At 40.8% G+C, this 25216-nt stretch overlaps 1 protein-coding gene across 1 annotated transcript in view; it reads left to right on the top strand.

Moving 5' to 3' along the window:
• LOC306979884 (metabotropic glutamate receptor 4-like) overlaps positions 1 to 22145 on the top strand; it is a 178290-nt gene extending 156145 nt beyond the window's left edge. Inside the window, exons 8-11 of the mRNA XM_079579028.1 lie at positions 5025 to 5161; positions 7039 to 7974; positions 16850 to 17096; positions 20648 to 22145. Coding sequence (XP_079435154.1) covers positions 5025 to 5161; positions 7039 to 7974; positions 16850 to 17096; positions 20648 to 20691 — 1364 coding nt within the window. The 3' untranslated portion in view covers positions 20692 to 22145. The remainder of the gene's footprint in view (positions 1 to 5024; positions 5162 to 7038; positions 7975 to 16849; positions 17097 to 20647) is intronic.
• The last annotated feature ends 3071 nt before the right edge of the window (positions 22146 to 25216 follow it).

The raw sequence follows: 25216 nt of genomic DNA, 5'->3' as shown, positions 1-25216 counted from the left end.
TTGATGTAAAATGTCACTTTTTTTCCACTCTTTCTCACATGAATCTGACAGTCAATAGAAAAAGTGGAACAAAGGAGGCCTATTGAAGTCTTTAGAGTCTAACAACTTCTGAAGGCAAGTACCGTAATTTCCGGACTATAAGCCGCTACTTTTTTCATACACTTTGAACCTTGTGGCTTATGTAACGATGGGGTTGATTGATAGATTTTTACCGTCATACTGAATATTGTGTCATGTTATCAAAAACAATGCGCCTGGGACCAAAAACGCTCGGCTATTTCTAATGAAAGAACTCCGACATGAGAAAGACGCAAAAACCGTTTCAAATCCAAAGATATAGTTACGCGGTTTAAGGTGGAGACGATGGAGCGCTCACACAGTTCCTTTTGGACATGCCTCACTCATCTGTACTCAGACAGGTGGCAACCACAATCGTTGTCTTGCTCTAGGCTCGAGCTCTACCAGCGATGTTTGCTGCCAGTGGAAACCTTCCAGCGCCTGTTACTTTGGGGGCAAAATAAATGTGATTAATTCTCTCACCGCTGAATTACTATGGAAGGACAAAGTGTTGTGCCGGCTAAATTCATCAAAAGCCAGCCGCAAGTGATTTACCGTGGACCCAGCTCTGCCAAACTCGAACAGCGGGAAACTTCGGAGACCATGTGCGCAGACAGGCCAAAGAGGGCGTCTCTAAACGCAGCCACTCTCCTGGGAAGTTTGACTGAACACACACAGGTCAAAAGAATAATACAACAGGATTTTATTAAACTTCTAAGTTGTTAACACACCTTTATAAAAGTAAATGTACATGTAGGCCGCCATTCTCTGGAAGTATTTGACTGCATACAAAGAGAAGTCCTGTATTACCAGTGCTGATGAAGCTTGGTGAGGCTTATATTCAGGGGCGCTCAATAGTCCAAAAATTACGGTACTTATGGTCATGTAAAGCACTTTGTGACCATGTTTGTGAATATAAATAAAGATCTTCTTCTTCTTGACATGTCACATGACTTGTACAGGGCTAAATTTTAGACCTATATCAGGTCACATTTACAGTACGTCTCTTTTCACAGATTAGAACAATGGAAACACAATACTAGTTACAACAATGTTTTCCATCAGTTTGGGGAATTAGAAGGACAGAGAACAATATATGACCCTCTACTGGTGATGTGAGGAGTGAACAGCTAAAATGGTTGCGCTATAATGACATTGATGCTCACAGAGCTTTCTATTTTGCAATTATAAATATCATAATTGATATTACAGATATAAATATCCGTAATTTTAACTCGTTTATCTATGTAATAATAGGGGGCATCAATCATCAATGGACTTTGAAGAATGAAAGAACATGTCACAGTTCCATCTATCGGACAGTGGGACGTCTTGGTTGTTTGTCATATTGTCTTTCCTTTTTTATGTTTATTATAGCCATACTAATCAGGCTAAGTCAATCGAGCCCGATTGAGACATCCTTCAGACTTGGTGACAGCGATAAAGCGGAAGAGTCGTATTTAAAGAACAGAGGCAAATTCTCCATGACGAGGCAGCGCAGGTCATTAGAAGGTAATGGCCGGTGAAGAGGGCGGCAAGCTGTGCGACCATTCACCCACAAAGGTGTCCCCGAAATGAAGCCGAGCAGAACGACACATGTTGAATTAACGCAGACGCTTCCCCTCTCCTTACTTTATGTATGCGGGAGGGAGGGCGCACAGTTATTAATTATTGCACATAATTAAGCATGGTCTGTTAATTCCCCCGAGAGCACAAACAAAGACCACATGAAGCCTGAGAGGTGGAGGTGTGCCACGGTCACTCATTCAGCGCTCACAGTCACAGCCACGGAGCAGCCGGCCTCAGTGGAACTTATTATGTGCCGACCGGTGAGTGTTTAGACAAGCAGTCAGTGCCACATGACAGGCCCAACACTGCCCTGGCAACTCAGACACGACTACACCAGCCCTTGATACATCACTCTAAATTCAGACTGTACCTTCACCAATAGTGACAAGTAGAAGAAAGTCATACTGCATTATATGACAAAACTGCTGTACAAATGTAAATGAAACGTGTTTAAATATGTTTGATCGAAATGGTGCGTTCAACAGGGGTACAACTGAGTAGCAGCTTAGGAATAACATGGAAACTGCTGCTGTGTCGAATGGTACTAAATTGGAAATACTGTAACATGTTATTAAACCATGGTTGCAAAACATTGTAAAAGGCTAGATCGTTCAAATCTCTAGTCTTTAAATTGAAAATATCCAACACACCATAAAATGTACGGAAATGAGAAACCTTGTGTGACAGTTGTGCTTCTGGTTGCAAACAAACCTGCAGTGCCTCAAACTCAAATGTGCCCTTGCAGAAACTGACTTGACATGAGTTAAAGAAGTGCCAATTAATGTAATGAAATCTGCAAATATGTTGTTATTCAGTTCACCAGACCACTGAGGCATTGTGTAAATGTGTGTCTCTTAACAGGCATGGAAATCTCACCCCATCAGTGCCTGTAAAAAAGAATGAGCCCGTGCGAAAAAAAATCTACGTGTTGCCTTGCTATATGTAATGTTATTTATATCAGCTTTAAGCCTCTCTGCCTCCTCGGAGACAGCGTAATCCAAGCATGATCACTGTGCGCTTTGTGATGTGGGCGGTATTGTCACAGAAGCCAGTGTGAGCAGAAATGTAATGCCCTAATCCAGCTACTCTCTGAGATGTGGATTAGGATGCTACATTTATTTTCGCTGAAACAAAGACTTAGGAAATCCACCTTAAGGAAATAGCGAAGCTCTTCTCACTCTTTTCAAAACTAGAACTAAACATAACATCTCGAGCTTTTGAGCTGTGCAAGTGCAAGTGTTTCAGAAATTCTCACACTCTGTGACGTTTACTCTATAAATAGAATAAAAAACTAGCATTAATTTCTCCTCAGACCTAAGACGTAACTTTGCTGGGAGCGGGACATCACCAGCTCGTCTCCATGGAGATATGACTGCTTTTCTTTAGCCACAGGTAGTGGAACATGAGGCTCAAACATGAGGCTCAAACATGAGGCTCAAACATGAGGCTCAAACAGGTCCTCTTCGAAACGCTTTAGTCTGAAAGTCACTGTTTAACTGACTATAAGGAAAATTGTTGGCACTGCTGGCTTATATTGCATACTGTATATGCTTACTAAGTTTAGTGAGAGTTTATACTTTTGTGACTTGGCAACACATAACCTGGAATGTTTCGCAGTGTGTCTTTAAAGCAGTACTAAGTAACTTGTTTACCTTAATAAATCCTTTTCGTTGTCCCTCTGGGAGTAATACAAGTGTTAGTGGGATGATTGGGGGTCTTTCATCTCCCCCTGGTGTCTCTGGCCAAAAAAACACACTTGCAACTTCGCTGCCACCTTGTCGGAGCCACCAATACACACTAATAGAATCATGAAGAAGAAGCTAACAGGCTAACGGGCAAAGCTAACTGCGGGCTAGCGCCACTTAATCAGTATTTACAGCCAAGTTTGAGTGAAAAAAAATATCCCTATTGTGTAATTGGATGCACAATGTCCCTCTCGCCCTTTGTCTTTTCTGTCAGCGTAGTGTTTGCTCTCACGGACAATTAATGAGTAAAAAAATCCAAAAGAATTTCAACCTACCATTCAGCGAGCGGGGGAGGCGGGTGCTGTAGGTGACGTCAAGCGTTTGCGCCGCATTTGCTGGTTGTAGTTTGGCAATGGCAGTGGACACAAAAGTAATGGAAGCTCTTCAATCCCAAATATCCAGAAATTAAAACTGATGCCTTGGAATGCGCAAGGAATGCCCCCAAGAGTTATGATCGCTGCTTCACTCACTCGGGCGCATTACATACTGTACGTCACGACCAAACGCTAGCAAAAATCAGATCCAATCGTTTCAAAGGAGTTCTCCCCTCCCACCTGATAACGGAGCTCCATGGTGAAGGTCCAGACCCTTGTACGAAACGGAATGAGTACGAAGGTATGGGAAGGTAATTCTCCTCAACAGACTCTGACGATCGAGCTAAAGCTGCTTAAGTATCCCTCATTGAAGAAATAAAAAATACCCTGAATGATGGACAGAATAAAGTAAATTTTGCAGAAACTTAAACTTAACTATGCAAAAAAAAAAAGCCCATTTATCCTTGTGAGGACACACTTTCCATATGCTTATATCCATAATGCCTTGGATAATCAGAGCTGTGCATCTGCGGTTCGGCCTGTCTGGCGTCCACGGGGGAATCTTTGGTGTGCTTTGTATTTGACATTTTATTAAAGCTCGTCTTAAAATGGCGCACAGGGACACGTTGTTAAACACTCTTATCACTGTGATAGAGCAGAAGGCACCTCAGGCAGACTAAACACCGAGGAGGAGGAGAGCTGGAGGTCAGGAACAGGCTGTAATAACTTAAATGACGGATTGAGATAAGAATGATAATTATCTGAGAAATGTGTGTGAAATGCACATTTGGCTCAGCATGACTCGCCTGTTGCTGGAAAAAGAATAAATCAATGCAAGCCTGTAATTATATTAGATAAGGCTTTTACAGACTTCTCATTTGCGGATGGTTTTCTTTGTAACAGTTAAAATAAGCAAAAGCAATGCATATTGTTCATTTGCACAGTTGTGTTGAGCACATAAGTTTTGTATCGTTTACTAGATTATCTTGTCTAATATTGGCTTTCTGTTGTATTATGTCTATAAAAACAATAATGATATTTACAACACCTAAACTGCCCAAGTGAACAATATTCTTACTATTACTATGGCACTGAAACAAATCTGGTTACGAAAGACACTGCTATGTAAAGAGACATTTTCAAGCATTTGTTTTTTGTCAATAGCACTTATCTGTTTTTGCAAAGGAACTCTTCAAACGTGGTCTCAATTCGAGTAAATACTCCATCGTCACGGACAACACATTTGTCGCCATTGTATCGATTCACACTCACTGGAAAAATAGCTCAATTATATCCATCAAGCCACAATGGTGATGACGCCCATTATTCTCTCATTTAGGCATCGCGGGGAACCCAGTGCTCTTCAACGCAGACGGAGACGCTCCCGGACGCTACGAGATCTATCAATACCAAATCCGCAACAAGACGGCCGAATACAAGATTATAGGCCACTGGACCGATCAGCTGCAACTCTCTGTAAGTACAGCTCAAAAAAAAAAACATAGCAATAATTGGGAGACCTCAGAAGCTGCCTTTGCTTGTACAATGAGGCCCTTAAAGTTGTTATAAAAATGTATGTGCCTAAATATACTTTCATAAATTGTCCTAGATGTTAAGACATGCACACAGTATAAGGGCTTGCCTTTACCATATATAAGAATTCACACAATTACAAACCATCAGCCAAATGCTCTGCTTTTGGTTTGTTTTCAAAGATGAAGATAGTATCACCTTTTTGTAAAGTAGAGTCATGGCTATGCTGGCTGTGTTGGGCAGGACTAATAGCTTAAAGTCTGTTTTCCCATACAGTACTAAACTGTACAAAACTGTTTAATAATTGTTAAGTTAGCTATAGGAAAACTACTATTGCCCAAAGCATCAAAAAATCCCTGAACAGCTGAGTATTGCTGCAGACACCTGGTCTTTAGAAATACAAATTCAGCATCTGGGTGCCGTTGGCAACCCATCAGATGCAAAATTGGAGGAGTCGTGTCTCTATTGCATGGGCTGTTAACATTGTGTGCTTTTGTTAGTTACCAAAGAAGACATGGGGGTGTCTATTGCCTTACAAAACCTGGAGTGCACATTTGTGTCGAGAAGAGAGTGTTTTATGTTTGAGTTTTTGAAGAGAGCTGCCGCATCTCATCAGACCCTCCTGAAGCATGATTATGTTTCCAGACATCTTCAACAGTGTAAATATCCGCAGGGCGCTTAAATGATTTACAGGACGGACTGTTGATGAATAGAAAGCCATTATGGCCTAAGGACACGCATAGATATCATCTCTCCAGACATCATCACTAGCTTCCAAGATATTATTTTAGGAATTATCAATGACAATTACATAAAGAAGCAAACCATTTGGGCAGCCAAAATACCATTGAAAATATGAAGCTACTCAAGTGGGACCTTGTCTTAGAAACTGTCTGCTCTGTGTTGGTAAGATGGACTGTGGTTTACGCTCGGCGCCCACTGAGGAACATGCCGGCTCAGTGTGAAGCTGCTGGAATATAATTAGAGCTCTTTGAGTTGTAAATGAAATACTCATTTAGAGACAACGTCACCGGCTTTGTATGAACAACTGCAATTGAGGACAAATTAATCATTTCACATTAAAGAGAACTGAACTGTTTGTTAAAGTCCATCTCCATCAAAAGTAAAAGGTATCTACCAAATGTATGATGGTGATGAGGATCATGTTTTCCTCTAATCTTTGGATACTTTTTGCATCCTTTTTTCCAGTTTCTCACAAGCGATAATCCAGTTACATTCAATCAAAAGACAGTGTTCTCATGCGGTTGAATAAGAACAAAGATATGTACCATATAAAAATGTAATATACTGCTACCTAGAAAACAGATGACTGATGTGCTGACTAAAATTCTTTTCACGGTTAGTCTGAAAATGGATCAGAGATAAACCTGTGAAATGGCACGTATCTAATAACTAGATTGTATGTAATCAAATCTGGGGCACTTTTGAGGCCAGTGTGAACCTGGCTTATGTTACATCCCACTTCCCACAATCGCTCACCACTTTTCACTTGCCCTTCACATGGTTTGACCCCTATGTGCAGGATTCTTTAATCTTAACTGGAAAGCTTGGATTGACCCCAAGTTTGCCCTTACTCACAGCATCCACTGTATACAGATTCCAAGTCCACACATCCATCTCACTTCTAAAAAAAAAAGTAACACTGTCTTATAATCTGTCCTTGAGCTGCGGAGGTATAGTATATCCTCTGGGATCAATAAGGCTCACAATTGTTCCTCTGCTGCGGATAGCTTACTTTGGTTCATATCAGTTTGTCTCAATCCCACCTAATTCATGTGCGTGTATTGGCCTCTCCACAGGTTCGCTCAATGCAGTGGCCTGGAGGACTCCGTCAGATCCCTACCTCCATCTGCAGCCAGCTCTGTCAAGCCGGGGAGCGCAAAAAGATCGTGAAGGGCATCCCTTGTTGCTGGCACTGTGAGCGCTGTGATGGCTATCAGTATCAGGCGGACACCTACACGTGTAAAATGTGCCGCTTTGATTTGAGGCCCAATGTGAACCACACAGGCTGTGTTCCAATCCCCATTGTAAAGCTGGAGTGGAGCTCCCCATGGGCAGTCATCCCTGTGCTCATCGCTGTGGTTGGCATCATGGCCACTCTGTTTGTGGTGGCAACACTCATACGCTACAATGACACTCCCATCGTGAAAGCATCAGGCCGTGAGCTGAGTTATGTTCTATTAACAGGTATCTTTCTGTGCTACGCCACCACCTTCCTGATGATTTCCTCTCCGGATGTTGGAATTTGCTCTCTGAGAAGAATCTTCTTAGGCCTCGGCATGAGTATTAGCTACGCAGCACTACTCACCAAAACTAACCGCATTTACCGCATATTTGAGCAGGGCACCATGACAGTGAGCGCCCCCCGGTTCATCTCCCCAGCCTCCCAGCTTGCCATTACCTTCACATTGGCCTCAGTGCAGCTGATCGGGGTTTGTATCTGGTTTGCAGTGGATCCCTCAAAAGCCATCATTGATTACGAGGACCAGCGAACGTCCAACCCAACCATGGCGCGAGGAGTACTCAAGTGTGACATCTCGGACCTGTCTCTCATCTGCCTGCTGGGGTACAGCATGCTGCTCATGGTGACTTGTACAGTCTATGCCATTAAAACCAGAGGGGTGCCAGAGACTTTCAATGAGGCCAAGCCTATTGGCTTCACCATGTACACCACATGCATAATATGGCTGGCATTCATCCCCATCTTCTTTGGGACATCACAGTCCACAGACAAGGTATGAACAAACACTTTGCTGTTTTATGACACAAGAAATAATGATCTAAAAATCCCTTCATAATATTTTCTATATATTTAAAATAAAAAAAATAGATGGCTCTTTGACACTTGACAGTACAAACGAGCATATGAGAACACCACACCAACTTTATACATTATAAGTTGATTATATACATTAGTGTCTTGGACAAAGTGGACAAAACAAAGGTAAAAATTAAATGTATTTCTTGTATAAATGTGTATTTTAGAGCACATCCAGCAACAGAAGAGCATGCAGTAACCTGTGACTCACATGTATGTGATGCTAGTATGTCACAAAGCATTAGAGGCCAAAGAAGTGTTTACACAAACACACACTCACAGTTGTATTCCCATGTCAAATCAATGTGCCGACCTGCTGAACTGCAGACCTGGAGAGTGTCCAGTGGGAGAAGTGGGAGGAAGCAGGTCAAGGGCTGTCCAAAAGGAACTCACAAATGTAGGCAGAGCTTCACACACACACACAATCAGAGCAGAAGCTGTGGTAACGGGCCAAAAGGCTACAACAATGACAAAGAACAATTGTGTAGATCCTGCTGAGAGAGGGCTTTGGCCGTGCAACAAAAGAGACGCACACAGGGGAAAGCGGTAAGGGAAAGCCTTATATTGGCATGAGTATTATCAAGCAGTGCCAGTGTGAACCTGACAGATGCAACAAATTAATCCGTACCCGCGTTGCTTTAGGATTTTCTACACAATGTGACAATTCATCGAAAATGCTGGCCCCAGAAGCTGGCTCCAACTGTTACCGGTTACTGTTAAAATCCAACCTGGGCAGCTGAATGTAAGCATTGTGTCACACCCAGCATCCCAAAAGTTACTGTATATCTGTGAACTATAAAGCCAAAAACAAAAAATCTTTAAATGTATTAGTGGTGTGATCACGGTGAACCACTACTACTTTTTCACTTATTACTACAGCAATCGTCGAAGTTCATCAGATGGCACGCAGCAATAGCGATGCATAGTAAACAAACATTTCTCCTTTCGCGCCGTGCCGTGTAAGACAAAAGACACATTAAAGTCCAAACTCACTCATCACTTTCACAGTAGTCCCGCGCATATACTATTTGAGTTCTTTGTTTAATCTCGCCATCTCCTTTCTCTGAAGATGAAAGAGAATTATACAATCACACACAGAGATTGAACAGCTTTTTTGGAGGATGAGGTAATCCATTAGCTGGCATGGCCCTGAATAGTAAAGCGGAGGGGAGAAAAAAGGTACTTAAAATGGTCCCTCCGGCTTTTCCATTCCCACATCTCACAGCATTAGTAATACAAAGGTGAGATCTATTCTATCCCCATGCAGCATGCGGTATTATAGCTGTGATTACACTCCCTGGCCACTGTATTAGGCACAACTGTTTTATTGTATCTTAGCACAAATGAACAGGGCTATTTCCTCAAATCAGTTAAGCAATTTATTTGCCGACTTCAAACATCACCGAGGCCTTTTTACTTCAGCACTCCCATATAATCGTGGCATGTATGCGAAGATTTAGATATTGTGTTCCAGCCACAGTGTTAAAATAACTACCGTACATTGTTTTGCAACTAAAAAAATACTTTACTTGACATTACAAACATGCAAAAACAACACAACTGTGGGAAAATCTGATATTCAAATCTGTATTTTCACATGTACAGGCACATGTTCGTACTACAGTTCCAGATTTTTCTTTCCTTGAATTGAACATACTGCACTTCATTCGACCCATCCATCTACGTGTAAACAACGGTGATAGCGTCCCTTTTAGTTATTACATAAAAAAACGTCCTCATTCAACACCATTACCCTGCCAAAGTTACTCACCTCATAACCATCCTATTGTAGATGACAAGAGCCCCGCACCACATCCCGGCCCACGCTGGCATGTCTTTCATGGCAATTAAACGCTCCACTTCCTCCATCTTGATTTACCTTATCTAATCGCCTACTCACTCATCACCAGTTTACAGCGAGGGCCGGGCATCATCATCATTTGTCATGTGGCATACCGAGTACAACAAATGCCATGGGAGGATGCGCGGATCGTTCAAAGTGGGACATCTGGTCTATCTATAGCGCTTTATAGATGCGACACCTGCATACCTGGAGAAATTGTCTAAATCAAAGGCTGTCAAGAGAAAGAGGGAGAGGGAGAGAGAGAGAGGAGACGGGGTGGACAATACTGCGCATATATGGGTTGATGAATTGTTGTTTAGAATCTGAATAGGCACTATTTGATTATAATTTCATAGGATTTTAGCATCATCTTGTTTAGAACTTTGTATTTAAGCCGTAACATACAGATACACTTAGAAGGACTATACGGAGTTTAAAATGTTACAATTAAGTATTTTCCTCCCCCTACATGTTCCAGCCATGTCCTAACGTGTAGAGTGAGCCCAGACCTGTTCACCACAACTGCCTTTAAAATCCTGCACTGTCACTCAAAAAGTTGTTACTTCGGGTCCGAAAGTGCCGTCCTGCACAAGCTTAATATAGAGACTGCAATTACGTGTAAGACCTGAGGTGGCAGTAGTGAGCATAAAATGACCAACTTGCATCTAGTCTTCATTAAACGTTCTCTGAAACCACTGTAGAAATGAGCCTTGTGCAATGAAGAGCCTGGCTGATGTACATGGTGCAATTTTTTTTTTGTCTTTTAAGATTTTTAGATGCCACATTGCACGACGGGATGATTGTATAATCGTGAGCCTGCACTGGTCTCCACTGTGCCATGGTTCAATGAGAGAATTGTAGCTACAACCAAAACGTAAAAAATAAACTTGTGTCACAAGCACTACAACATATGTTCACCATCAGACAGAGCCGGTATGAGCTCAGAGGAGTGGAGATGTTCGTAAAGAAAACATTTCAAACAAACACATGATCTTTCACCAAAGAAAAAAAAAACAGTGGGAAAAGAGTGGTGCGCACTGAATGGGTGCTGCTGCCGGATGCTCTCTCATCGAATGCAATTTCTCCATCTGTGAGATCATCATCTTATCTTATCTTATCTTATGAGATTTTGTATTTCCATTAAAGGGGTCGATCTCTGGAATGACTGTACAGAGGATCTCAAATTATGTCCCTCTCTCTTCCACTTAAAGAGAATGTATAAAAGTATTATACTTGAAAAATACCTTAATTCTGTTTACTAGTTTGTTTAAGACTGTCAACTTACTTAAAAAAAAACAAGAACAACAAAAACAATAATAATAATAAAATAAAATCCTTTTGAATGTCTGATATTATGTCAGAAAGTTTAACAAAAAACACGTGCTGTAAGTTTAAAAAAAACAAGGGTAGGCAAAATAAGCATTAGCTTCAGCCTATACCTTTTCGGTCATTTTGTTATGAAGAAGTATACTTAACTGAATGGAAATCTTTTGTCATAATTTTGACCGAATAAACTGAACTGAACTGAACTGAAAGTTTATTGTAATGAATATCAGGCATACAGACTGCGGGTGTTTAGCTGATGCAAGCCCCGCATGCTAGCACTGTTTATTCCCGCGGAAAAGTGCAAGGAAAGTCTGGTAAAATGCAGATTCGGACCCAATCATGCCTGGCCTCTGTTGCTTATGACTCTGGCGGTGGTGCAGTGTTGACGGGAACAAGGCCGCAGGAACCCAGGGTGCTGAGGGTGCTGCAGCACTCCCTGGTGGATGGTTTGCACATTGCAGAAAATATAAATAAATAGGACATAAGCACAGAAAAAAAGCATTTTTCTTAGCAATCTCTCGTTCTCGTTCGACTGTAGTGGACAAAGCAGACCTTGCACATGTTTAAACAGGGAAGAAGATGTTACACAGGAACTGCTACTATTGAGGAGCTACCTGTGAACTAACCCATGTTGAGGTCAATGCAATAACGTTAAGCATTTAACTGCTGTCTCAACAATTCAAAAAGTCAGTTGCCTTGTTGTGATGTTATGCAGTGTGTCAGCGAAATAGGAAAAAGTCAGATACATTTTTGGTAACTTGGTAACATTTAAATTCCTGTCATTTATGAAAAGGGCTGCGTCAGAAACATTTTGTCCAAACCTACTACTCCCCATTCGACTTCTGCACAAAGTCAATGTGCCCTTCTGGTAATCATGGCGAAAAAACACCTTTCATCAAGAATACTGCAGATGTTGAGGTGTCTTTGCAGGTTTATTGAGACTCAAAAAGGTGAAACTGGAGAAGGGCAGACAAAAATACACACTTTTACAAAATACCTGTCTTTCATAATGTCAACCAACACAGACCAAAAAACCTCCATAAGCATAAATGTGGACTCTTTAAGACAGGGCAAGCAGCGGGCCTTTAGCTTGATTCTACATGTACAATCAGCTGTCATTGAGTCCTTTAGATGGCACTAACTAAGGATTTTTAGGCTTGGGTTGAATAGCAGAGCGTGAAAGCAGGTGATGAGCAGGGCGAGACATTTAGCAAATTGTCTGAGCCTGGACTTAAAACCATGACAACAGTTCCATGTGTGCAGAAGACTTAAGCACAAGCACTAGACATTTTATATCCTGGACCACATATTGAAGTATATTTAAGCTTGGAAATGCCAGCTCTGTTTTACACTAAAATGTTAGTTATTGAAGTTATAATTGTGAGGGATTGTTACATTTGCAGAAAATATTTTACCACTTCTTGCAGAGTTTTGCCAACTCAGCATGAAACCGGACCAACAAGACTATTAGGTGCACACATTTCGAACTCTTTAAACTTTTATGCATTACAGAACATCAACATATATCTAAAGCATAAAATAGCCAGACCCCTATTATAATTGTGCAGATTCATGATGTAATAGGAGTCTAAATGAGTTCAGTCTGGGGACTGTTGGATTTCTGCTCAAAAAGTTAATTGTTTTAATTAGGGAAATTAGACAGTCCGATGGTGCCCAGGCCAGCGCTCAAATGAAGTAGTCTTTGTTCCATTGCCCATTTGCTGTTAAAGCTGATATATACAGTTCATATACATTTTCACTCTGTATGTGAGCGGTTCTTCGCAGGATTGGTCCTGAAACATAACGCGCATAACTAGTTTCTAAGCCACTCACTCTCTCAAATCAGGTCTATTACAACCCCATAGTCATTCTCCACATAGTCGACAAACAACATTATTCAAAATGGCCTCCCACGGGCTCAATGATACGTAATGAAGATTGATGCCGTGCCACAGAGGGAGCTAAGACAGCACATCTTGGACTTCAGAGAACAGTTGTTCATTAGGCCTACAGCAGAGCAGCACTTCAGGGCGAAGCAGTTGACCCTTGGGTGCTCTGGTAATGGGTGAAGAAGCGCAAACGCTAATCAAGGCCAAAGGGTTGTGATCTTAATAAATGACACTATCCCATAAGAGAGCAGTATTGTGTCCCTTCAGGCTTGAATTTGTTTATTAGCTTAATTACTGAGCAATTATTGTGTATTCTTTCAGTGCAGAGCCCCCATTTCTTAATGTTCCTAGCGTGCTGTGAAGTGGGAATTATAGGCGCTCAGAGAATATGATCCTCATTCAAGCTAAAACTCCCCAGAAGCAAAACCGAACATAGATTTTTTTTTTTTACAGATGTTAGTGTAAGGATGAATAGATAAAACATACACTGCACATAATTTTGCTTTTTCTTTTATTTAGGGCAGTGCACCGTAATGGACTTGCTTTTATCGGTCCAGTAAATGCAGCAGAGTTAGCCACACAAGCTAATTATAATCTATTCGAGAATGAAACATCACACCTCTTTCAAACTTTTGCACAGCTTTTTTATAAAACACTGTTATATTAGTCCCCACAGTCGCAGAAACTCAGTGTAGGAAGTGAGATTGTTCATGCACTGTACATCTCTCTCACCAAACTTTATGTACTTGATGGAACTTATGTGTCTTTGTATCAAATTTAGTCATTAACACCGCTGCTGCTTTTTTCTCCCTGAGCATCTCTTGGTGGCAATGTAATGATAGGTATATGCTCAATGAGGTGTAGAGCGAGCGGTTTTATGAGCTTGTGCTTCGGGAGCACTGCAGTGATGAAGAAACAGCTCTGTGTTGGGGAGTTATTTTCTTCGTTGCCTTGGTTTTCTTCTGAGGCAGCAGACAGGCCGGTATTGATTGAATGGATCGATAAGAAGTGTTTCAGACGTGTTCTGGGTTCAACGACATAATAGAGTAAATATACAAGACAGCAGTTGACACAGAATTTATAGTACAACACAATGGAAGTCAGAAACTGTACAATGTGTTGTTAATAGATGCTGTATATACAATTGCAGGAGAGTTGTACTGTGTTACGTCAGAGATTGATTCAAAAATGCAGCTGCAATGGAGGGATTACATACTGCACACTTGCTATGGGAATTTGACTATGATCAGCAAGAGCAAAACAATTATTGCAAGTGCAGAGAATCGTGTAGTTTTGAGGGAGTCTGCACCACTTTATTGAAACACACAAAGATTATTACTCGCTGCTTGTGTTTGGTCCGCTGTAGGCAACCCCGCTGCGCTTCCTGGGATAGTTCGCTTTGGTTTTGCAACTTGTGAACGTGCCACCCTGGACCCCAGCTAATATCAACGCTTACAGACCAAACTAACAGGAGCACAGAGTCGTGCGAACTAACAAGAGTGAACACACTTTTTTTTTTTATATTATTAATTTGTACTAACAGATCCTCTTCTTTGACTTGACCAACTGAATTGAGCTACAAGAGGAATTACTTATCCAAAATCTTAGTTTATTGAAAAGTAATGTAGGAATAAAGTACATAAGTAAATCACAATATATAATTTTATCCATGGTTTCAAGTTCATAGATTAAAAAAAGCAGCTATGGGCATTGAGCATCATGGTCTGGGTGGAGGCAGACTGACTTCAGCCCCTGTTGATGTGACAGAGCTTGGGTTGAGGAGCCTGTCCCAGAGGCAGCAGAGAGCATGCCCAGAGCAGCGCACCAGTTAACAGTCCCCACAGCTGGTCTGGGACAAAGCATCTGTCCCTCTGCCCCCCCTGTCTGCAGTCTATTCTCTAGCCAGCACAGCCACAGGAGAAGAGCATTGGCTGCTACAAGACATGGCAGCAAGGCAGAGAAAATATTGTGAAAAACAAATGTGGGGAGGTCACTGCAGGGTTTATTTAAGTGTGATTACTATGTGGGAAATATTTAGTAAAACATAGAAAAGATCCTTTTTTGCATAATGTTATATAAAATGATACAAACTATGAATAAAGCAAGCTAGAAACTATCATCCAGTCCTGACCTTAATCACTATGTTTGGCCTATATTGCAATAGAATAGTGTCCATAAGTGTATTTGAAAGTCAGTAGGAGGTTTTTGCCTCAGTGTGGCGCTGTCTTTGGTCTACTAACAGTTTCCGAGCAACACAACAAATGCTTGTTATTTTTTTTCCTAATCCACATTTGGCACATCCCCTCAAGATTAAACTATCAATTGTTCCAAATTCCCAGTTTCCGCTCACCCGAAAACTAGGATAGACCTGACAATAATTAAATATTTTAAATTTAATTGTAAAAAAGTATTTGTCACGGAAGTGCAAGCACAGACATGCAGCTGGTAATGTCTACTTGTCTTAAAAATGTACATTCAGAACCATAAAGATGCTTGATTCAAAGACGTCTCTCAGTTCTGTCTTAATGCGGAGGAGGCACATTGAAGATCTAAATGGCGGCTTTTTCCTCCTGTGACTGTCGTCTCATTGTGAGAGTTCAGTGAATTTGGTTACCAAATTTGATTACTTACAAAAAAAACTGTTCTACTTTTTACAAGCTGTCTTTTAATGAGATATTCAGACCCAGGGATAACATTATTCGGATGTTATAGCTGCATTAAAACTAGTACAGCAGAAAATTAACAAACAAGATGGTCTTGGCTACTCGGGCTTGCACTCTATAAAGGCGAATGAGCTACATCTTTGAGACATCTTCATCATGTGGAAGTGAATTCATGACAGAACACCTGCTTGGTCAACTCGCAGAGCAACGGTTGCTTAAATGAGAAATATGTACAGCAGATGTCATTTGTTCCATACAGGCCACTACAGTACTCACATAGAAAAATACAACAAAATACAGCACCAGAAGGGATGCAATATTTGTGTTATTGTGTATTTATATGTAGTCCATTTTACAAATCACAATTGACCTTTCGCAAAACCCCGCCCCAAAACGTCCAATGTCCAATCATACCTCATAGTAATCGTTGCAACCAGACATTCTGCGAATCTCCTAAAACGAACGTGCGTGTTTTTTGCGTGTTTTTCACCTTTCAAAGCCGAACAAAAATAGTGCCTTGTAAGCCACGTCAAGACTCGCTTACCATTTCATGAGCTGCCTAGCACGCTTACTTAAGTGCTACAGTGTTTTGTCAGCACTGATAGCACACGGGAGAATCATGATGACTAATACGTTACCTAGCTGAAGTAGACGCAGAGGACACTGAGCCACTTGGTTCCTGTAGTAGGTTCAGTAAGCAGCAAACTTAACAATAATGCTAGTATTTTTTTCAATATTAGAACAACAGAAGAGATATTACCCGGAGTGCAAGAGCGTGACTAGTCCACATGACTGTGCTGGTTGCATTCAAGGTAGCTCCAGGGATTTTTTCCGATTTTAGTAGAGAATAGTGCTTTACCCTTGATAGATGTAGTGTCCCCTTTGTTACATATTTAAAAAAAATTCCTCCACTGCACATTGCAACCCATTCTACTTTGATCTGGAGGATGTTGCACTGGTATTGCACCAAAAATAGCCACTAACACACACTTCTCCCCCATTAAGACATTGTGTTCTACTCAGTGTTGCCATTTGTATTCAATTTGTTTCTATCTGCTACACTGTTCACAGATGTATATCCAGACGACCACACTGACCATCTCTGTGAGCCTCAGTGCCTCCGTGTCCCTGGGCCTGCTCTACATGCCTAAGGTGTACGTGGTGCTCTTCCACCCGGAGCAGAACGTGCCCAAGCGTTCGCGCAGTCTGAAGGCCGTGGTCACAGCCGCCACCATGTCTAACAAGTTCAACCCCAAGGCCGGCCTCAGACCCAACGGGGAGGCAAAGACTGAGCTGTGCGAGAGCCTGGAAACGCAATGTAAGACACACAAAACACTCAACACACAAAGCACTCAACACAAGGCCAGTTCTAGCAAAAAAGCAACAATTTACCATCATATTTGCCCACCAGTTGATAGTCTCCTTAGAAAAATATAAAATACACTTCTTAAGACTCAAAAAAAAAAAAAAAAAGACTAGACAGAAGGTTACATTATTATGGAGCGCACATGGCATTCATTTGGACTTCTGCGTGGACACTTTGCAGAGTAAAAATGATCCTGAATTATTAAACCTGTGTACTGTCTCATCTAACGCTTCACTGAATTTGCAAATTTCTCCGAGTTGTTCATTTACAAAGGGAAGAAAACTGACTGTAGCTTCCAGGCATGTAAGATGTATTTAAGTATTTGCAATTGAACAGAGATGGGTGGGGGATTAGTGTCATGTCAAAGTGAATTACTGTTGTCACAAAAATGGTAGGTGGTGATTCCACAATGAACACTTGTCTCAAATTAAAACTCGCAGAAAGAAGGGAAAGGCATAGTTATTGTTGTCGCTAAAGCTCTGAGGCAGAAGTGGGAAGAAAACACGTTTGTATTGAACAAAATATCCCAGCGAAGAAGGCATTTTAATTTACTGTTTGGTATTCAGTCAGCAGGGGGTTCTTGTTTAATAGCACGAATTACTAAGACAACAAATTCCACAAAGTAAAGCCATCGCATTTTCTTCTGATTTTCTGAGTGTACGAATGTCATCTAGGCTATTTTTGCTATACATGCGTTTACAATGACATCACGCATAGTTCCGGCCATTTTGAATACCGAAGTAGAATAACAATACCTCTTCTCAGGATATAAATGAAAGACAACTGATTGACAGTGGAATTTTTATGTACTCGTAATCATTGCTCAAGAAGATTACAGTTAAAACACGGCCCCAGAGACGCACATTTATGTGATATAACCAGCAAATGTGGCACAGACGTAGCAGCTCTGTCTGTCAAACTACAGAAGGATTTACTAAAGATCGGATTTTTGCAGTTTGTCAGGTCAACAGTCCCAGCCTGAGTCAGTGTTTAAGCGGCTCAAGACGTTAGCATTCTACCGTTTTGGCACGCTAAACCCATGTGTGGTTCATAAAACTACAGTTGCAGCTCAGCTCTGACCTCTGTTACATGTTGTATCCAAGGCTAGATGTTTGGAGTGTGGTTCAGGGTTTTCTCTTGGAGAGGCTTATCGTGATGAAGCTAAAGCTAACCGGTAGCATGCTAACGTCTTGAGCAGCTTAAACACTGACTGACTGGCTTCTTCACATAAACGTGCGCCTCTGGGGCCCTGTTTTTACTGTAATCTTCTTGAGCAATGATTATGAGTAAATAAAAATGCCACTGTCAATCAGTTGTCTTTCATTTATATCCTGAGTAGAGATATTGGTACATGTTGTAGTACTGCATAATTCTACTTTGGCATTCAAAAATCACATGACTGAAAAGCTTGTGTATATACTACAATCTAGATACTTTTTCTCATGGTTAAGGCTGTTACACATATGACACCATATGACACCATATGTGTAACGATGACCGTATGTGAAAGCCACCTTTGTCCCAAATCGGCATCAAATTGGAAATGTTTGCAGGACTGGGGCTGCACAATTCAGATAAATAACTAATTGAGTTTTGTTTTGTTTTATTCAGGTGTGTGTTCACTTAAAAGTTAGTCATGCAATGACTTAAAAAAAAGAAGAGGAAAAAACCTTTATAGACCATAAATATCCAAACATTTACCAGAATCTCATCCTCGATTACAATTACATCATCACGCCCAACATTATACACACCTGTATTTTGTTTGCTATGACTCAGCGCTCTGCATTTCTCACTTTAGTCTTGTCTGCTTTGAAGGCTCTTATAAGGACGGTGTCCCTGAGCTGAGGACAAACGCTTCTGTTCCTCTGTCTCCTCAGACTTTGTTAGTCATACTGTGAATCAAACAAGACTTTCTTGCTAAATGACATGGTTCCATTTACATCCCTGCTCCCTACAGAGCTATGATAATGGGTCTCCATTGATCGATTACAGAGGAAGATATTAATCCTCTAGTGTGGATTTAAAGGTATGTTTTGTTGTAGCACTTGGTTGTTACTTTTCTCTTTCCCCGTTGCAACGGTGTCATATATATAGCATTAAAATTATTCAGAAAACAATCCTGTAAGATCATCTCATATAGTGACTCACTGGGATGACTCAGGTGTTTGTCTGATTTCTCCTTTCCCTTTGGCAGGAAGCTTTTTATTCCAGCAACATTCTTCTCCTTTGGCCTCTACTAATGAGCACATCTCGCACCTTAGGACGGAGCAAATAACTCCTTTCCATTAGAACCAAAATGAGAAATGCATTCAAGTATAATCTGACACTCAGTCATTTGTTTGTTGTGAGAACAAGTTAATGCAGCATTTAACAAGTGCACATCCAAAACACGGAGATACACACTGGCATCTTTTGTTACACCAAGAGATCTTGATTGGGTTCACTTTTATAGAGGCTAAATAGTGCACAGAGATTTGGATAAGCATCATGTGTCATTGTCATGTGCAGTGAGTATAGAGAGATATGTCGGCTTTATCGGCTCACCTCAGCGAATTGGCTATCACGCGGGAGACAGAGAGGGAATGGAGGGGTCTCAACGCTACAGCTGCTGTGAGGGTGGAGGGGAATACAGGAAAGAGTCTTCCATAGGTAATGAAGGGCACTCTGTAGAGGCGTAATAAATGGGGAAATGGACCACAACACAGTAGACTGGAGCATGACTTGGACAGTAGACTTGTGTGTTATTGGAAGTTTGGAAGTGGAACACTGGCTCTTTGGTGGTCCTTTTTTCCCCCCATACTAGCACCCAGTGACTAAACCAGGATAGAGCTGAATTTAAATCAGTACTGAAAGATAAGTCAACCAGGATGAGAACCGTGTAAACCAGGACTTAAAAAAGACTTGTTATGCTGTGTTTATGAACCAGCACCAAAAAACGCAAAGTGGCCTGAAATCCTTGCAAAAACGTCATATTTTGCAATTACAAATATTTATACTAGACACGACACAAGGAGAATCAAGAGTACATTCACATACAGCATGAAACAAGCTACCAAATAAAAACTATGGAAGGGACAAAAAAGACACAATTACTTTTGAAACAATTGTTATCCACTAAAATGCACCAAAATTATATTTTCTCTGGCTGACGATGTTTACAATTATATAACACTCTTATACAGTATGTAGCAAATTCAAGACATTCTCCCTCTGGTATTTTATTTCAAGTTCCCAAAAAGGCAAAGTTAACATGTCAAACTTAATTAAATCAACGGCAACTGCGGATGTTTTAAATATTACACAAAAAGAAAACATTCTGAAGGTTGGTGTGAAAATGAAAACAAGCCAATAAACACATTGTCATTTAAAAGGTTAGGTTGACATTCTGCTTTTCTGTTCTGCACAAGCCTTAAAATAAACACTGTTGTCTCTCACTTTAGAATGCGTGAATGAAATCTCAGCACATGACCCTATCATCTTTCTCTGCTTTTGTCCCACAGCCACGAAGCAAACTTACATCAGCTACAGTAACCATGCAATCTAAAGGACAGCGTTACAATGGTTCATCTCCACCTGGGGAATTTCCGCCATGGATAAACAAAGGGTGAAAGATCACAGAAGAAATGCTAACAGTCTGTGTCAGAGAGGAGCCATGCTGCTAACAGTACATTAGTAAGGTTCGATCTTCTCTCTGCCTTGTAAACAAGACAATACTGGGGGAAAAAAAAAACATTTTACTTGCACGGCAGAGGTCTTCAGATTGAATAATGAGAGTTTGGATGGCTTTCATAATGCCCTTTCAAAGACTTGGTCCAGATTATTTCAGAAATGAACTGAATCTCAATCATCAGGTGTTCTCAATGTTGCTTCAGGATGTCACCAAGGGGATAATGACACCAAAAAAAATTATGAAATAAATCCATGGAGAGATTTGTGTTGTGGCTGGAATCAGTGATCATGGCAATGCAAAAAAAAAGAAAAAGAAAAAAAAACTTAATCTCTACAGGAGTGCTTTGACTTTGCCTATTAAAATGGTCTCTGCTGATTTGAGCATGCCAGTTTCAACATCCTGTGTTGTGTTGTTAAAAAATGAACAAAATAAAAAGTGTAACTTTGGAATGCGTTTCAAAAATCTGTTGCAGCGTTGTTACTATTGTTTGGGCCGACGCCTGTCGTACGTTTACAGTGTTCTCCAAATGGTGAAGGTCTAGTGAGTGTTTCTATGTGCTTAAGTGAGGCCATGATTTGTATTACCATCCAGCTCAAAGGCTGCCACTGCCCACTTCGAGTCTCCTACATGTGCTTTGGTTAACAGAAGCAGCAGACTGGGATCGTATTGGTGGGTGTCATAGTGGGTGACCCTTTTGATCACTGCCACTGGTTTATCCAGCTGAGGGTAACACTAAGCTGTACAGATCCATTAGGAGAGAATTAAGACTAAGTGTGCCCTTGAGATCATTGCGCACATCGCCCTGAAGGTGAGATCTGTAACCTGCATTGGCAGCCGAAACAGAATTCATTGCATTCATATATGCCGCTTTTCTCAACCAGGAGAATAGGCGTAAAGGAGCAGAAAAGGTTCCAAAGTCAAATAGCTAAATATACAATACCTTGATCAATCAAACCCTTTACCAGATTTATTGCTGGTTCTGTGTGTATAAAAGCCTGCTCACATCTTGAAGGAAAAGTACTAATGGGATCATTTGTGTTGTAAATTCATTGCTGCTTCTCATACCTTCTCTGTATTCCTTTCAAAACCTCATTTGTGTTGCAGAATAAAATGTAAGTGCTGACCAAATTAAGTGGCAAGTTAATGTATGTTATTAAATGGGCCGATGATGTCTCCTTTATGTCTGGACATATCCAAAAACTGGGGGGAAATGTGTAAAAAGACACAGTGCCTGGCTATCTGATGATGTATTTGTTAAATCTAAAAAAATATATATAGTTATCAAGTGTGAAGCATGTTATTTTTTTTATACAAACATTTTATTTGTATTAAAAATCGTCTCAAACTTGGTGTTTCTTTTTTTCCTGTTTTTTTCCTGACCATGGACCTATAAAGATTTGAAGATTGGTCTCCAGGCATCACAAATACAGAAGAGAAATGTCGGGTTTGATCAAATCTGTCTAAACCTTAATGAAATGGTCAGTTGTGTGCTTTCCCAATAAAAGTACCCAAGTGATCAACAAAGACACTCACCTGCATCAGGAGTATTTGTCTGCTAAAAATAGTTCCTGACAGTGATTGACAGCAAGACAGCGCTTGTGTATTCACAGATTAAAACAAATTTCAGTCAGCCTGCAGAACAAGAAGACAAAAGCTGTCAGGGTCAAAATAATATGCTGCCACGAGCGTTCTCATAATGGCAGGGAAATAATCGAGGACTGTGGGAGGCAAAATTATTTCAAATTAATGGTTAGCCGGTGCTTGAATTGCGGACCTCGGTGTGCAGCGATCTCTCAGGATATCTCATCTTCCCCACGCCCCCATGATACTTTACCCACCACACAAATGTGCCAGGGAAATTACAGTGTGTGCACAGCAAGTGGAGCGAATACATGTTTGTGGTAAGAGGTTGGCCCATCATCTTCACAGGGCAGACAAAATTAGGTGTTCCAGGCATTATGTACATGACGCATACTGTACAGCCTCTGAGGGCTTTGATTATAGAGCAAAAACTGTGGGGGGGTGATGTAATAATAACAGAAATATCTGAGTTCATTTCTTTAATGGCCCCATAATTATCAAGAGAAACAAGCCTGATAACACCTCCAGAAATAACCTATGCCTTATTTAATCCATGGTTTCATATAACTTTCATATAACATATACTTTTTTTCTTAAAGTTGCATTCACAGTGTTAACTTCGACAACATCTTTTGAGATACTTTTAGTCTCTTGTCCATTTGCAAATGTACTATTAAATAAAAGAAACAAAAATAACAAAGGCAGCCATTTTACGGCCACAATAATCCTACATGTCCATCGTTCAATCCTCCCCAACATTCTGCGATCACAGCTGCTGTGCACTTTTTTGTAAATACAATTTCATTGTGAGTCATGGGGCAGGTACACTGGAGACAGAGTCATTATTTAACAGTAAAGCAGCCTGCTCCATAGTAATTAATTCCAGTCTTTGTTGATCAAAACAATTATAATGTCTTTCCTTGCAGTTCATTATTTTGCGTTTAGCTGCTAAAGCCCAGTGGTTTTTGATTTAAAGTTTTGAGTCCTTAAAGGAACAGGCCACCGTTTTTACATACTGAAATATGTTCTTATCTGACCTTAGACGAGTTGATGTGTACCTGTCTGGTGTTTGTGTGTGCGCTCCAATGCCCGGGCCGTGACACTAGAGGCCGCCATTGCTCCGCCAGCGCTCCATATAGCAGCTAGTCTCCCATTGAAAAGCATTGGACTTTAGACACGCTAAAAACAACTTTAACGCCTGGTTTCTAATTTTTAAACACTTTCTACGGCTAGATATTCCCCCTGAGATAACGCTGGGTTAGTCACAATTGTAAGAAGAATTTTAGAAATCTCGTACTTCGTGAGGGTCGGACTGTTAGCATTGGAACTGCGCAAGCTACACGTCACGCAAGGGCCGAGTCCACAGTGAAGATCCCGCCCTCATGCCCTTTTTAGGAACATGCTTCGTCAGAGCTGGGGAGGAGGAGTCTGTAAATCCACCATAGTTTCCCCCTTCGAACGTGGTTATTATGGTAAATGGGGAGGAGTGAGGAGGAGTAGTCCATTCTTTTCTTTTCTTGTCTATGGTGCCCTCAGTCACGCAAAATGACCAAAGATGCTATTAGCATTTGGCCAATCTAAATGTATTCCTATAGCTCCAAACGGGGTGAAGTTAAAAGCTACCACACTCTTCTACGGGCATGCACCAAGACCAGAAAGGTGCGCATCAACTCGTCTAAGCTCAGGTAAGAACATAATATAGTAATATTATGTATTATGTATATATATTTCACAATATTTACAATTACTATCAGTCGAGTTTCAGATATTATTTTGGACATTTTGAAATGGGAGAAAGTTGAGCAGGAATAAGCTAAGTTTTTGTTGATGCGGCTATTTATCTCACTTCAGGTTATTCCCGTGGCCCCTTGTAAAAAATAATTGCCCACCGCCTGCTTCTGGCGAAGTAGCCAAGCGAAGTAAGTATGAACGAATTAATAAATTAATTAATGAATGAAGAACCTTATTGTCATTATGTCATGATATCCCTCATTTGACACCTAGATGTGATTCTAGTTTTAGTCAGTAAATATGAACTCAGTTATCGGCCAAAATGGGTAAACATTAATAAAACCTTTCTGCCGTGTTTATGAGCACAGATCAACAGCAACTAGCACTGATACACAGTGACACTAACTAAAGTCTCTACTTCCAAAAACCGAGCCACAGACAGGAGAAAAAGATCTTTTCTCCCGAACAGCTGGCTTCTCCTTACTCCACTGAGCGCAAGTCTAAAATCCAGCAATTTACCTCAAACTATAGAGAGATTTGTGATGGAAAGACATAAAGACAGACACAGAGAAGTCAGATGTGCCATTGTGGCTTGCCCTTTAGTACACTCAATATACAAATGGGCATGGCTAGAATGCACAGTATATTGAATGAAAATACAAGGCTGAAATACAGTAAAAGACATCTTGTTTAAAGGAATAAGCCACTGTTTTTAAATACTGAGATATGTTCTTAGCTTAGACGAGTTGATGCGTAACTGTCTGGTCTTTGTGCGTGCGCCTCTCTCAGCATAGGTATAGTTCCAAACTGGGGTGAAGTTAGAAGCTACCAAGCTGTTCCAAGTTTTCCCTATTTAAATGCAGTTGAGTAGTTACACGATCGAAGTATAGTTAAAATCAAACATGTGGATTTTATAAGCGGATAAAAGGAGGCACTATATTGTGAGGCGTAATAACACCTGAAGTACTTTGATGTCCGTGCAGTAATATCGTTTAAGTACTACATATCTCAGTATGTAAAAACGGAGGCCTATTCCTTTAATTTGCAACATTTTGGTCTCAATGTTACAAAATTTAAAAAAAGGTTA

The sequence above is a fragment of the Gobius niger genome (genome assembly GCF_951799975.1).
Source record: "Gobius niger genome assembly, chromosome: 20".
In the NCBI taxonomy this organism is placed as follows: domain Eukaryota; kingdom Metazoa; phylum Chordata; class Actinopteri; order Gobiiformes; family Gobiidae; genus Gobius; species Gobius niger.
This window is presented reverse-complemented; position numbering and strand designations above follow the sequence as displayed.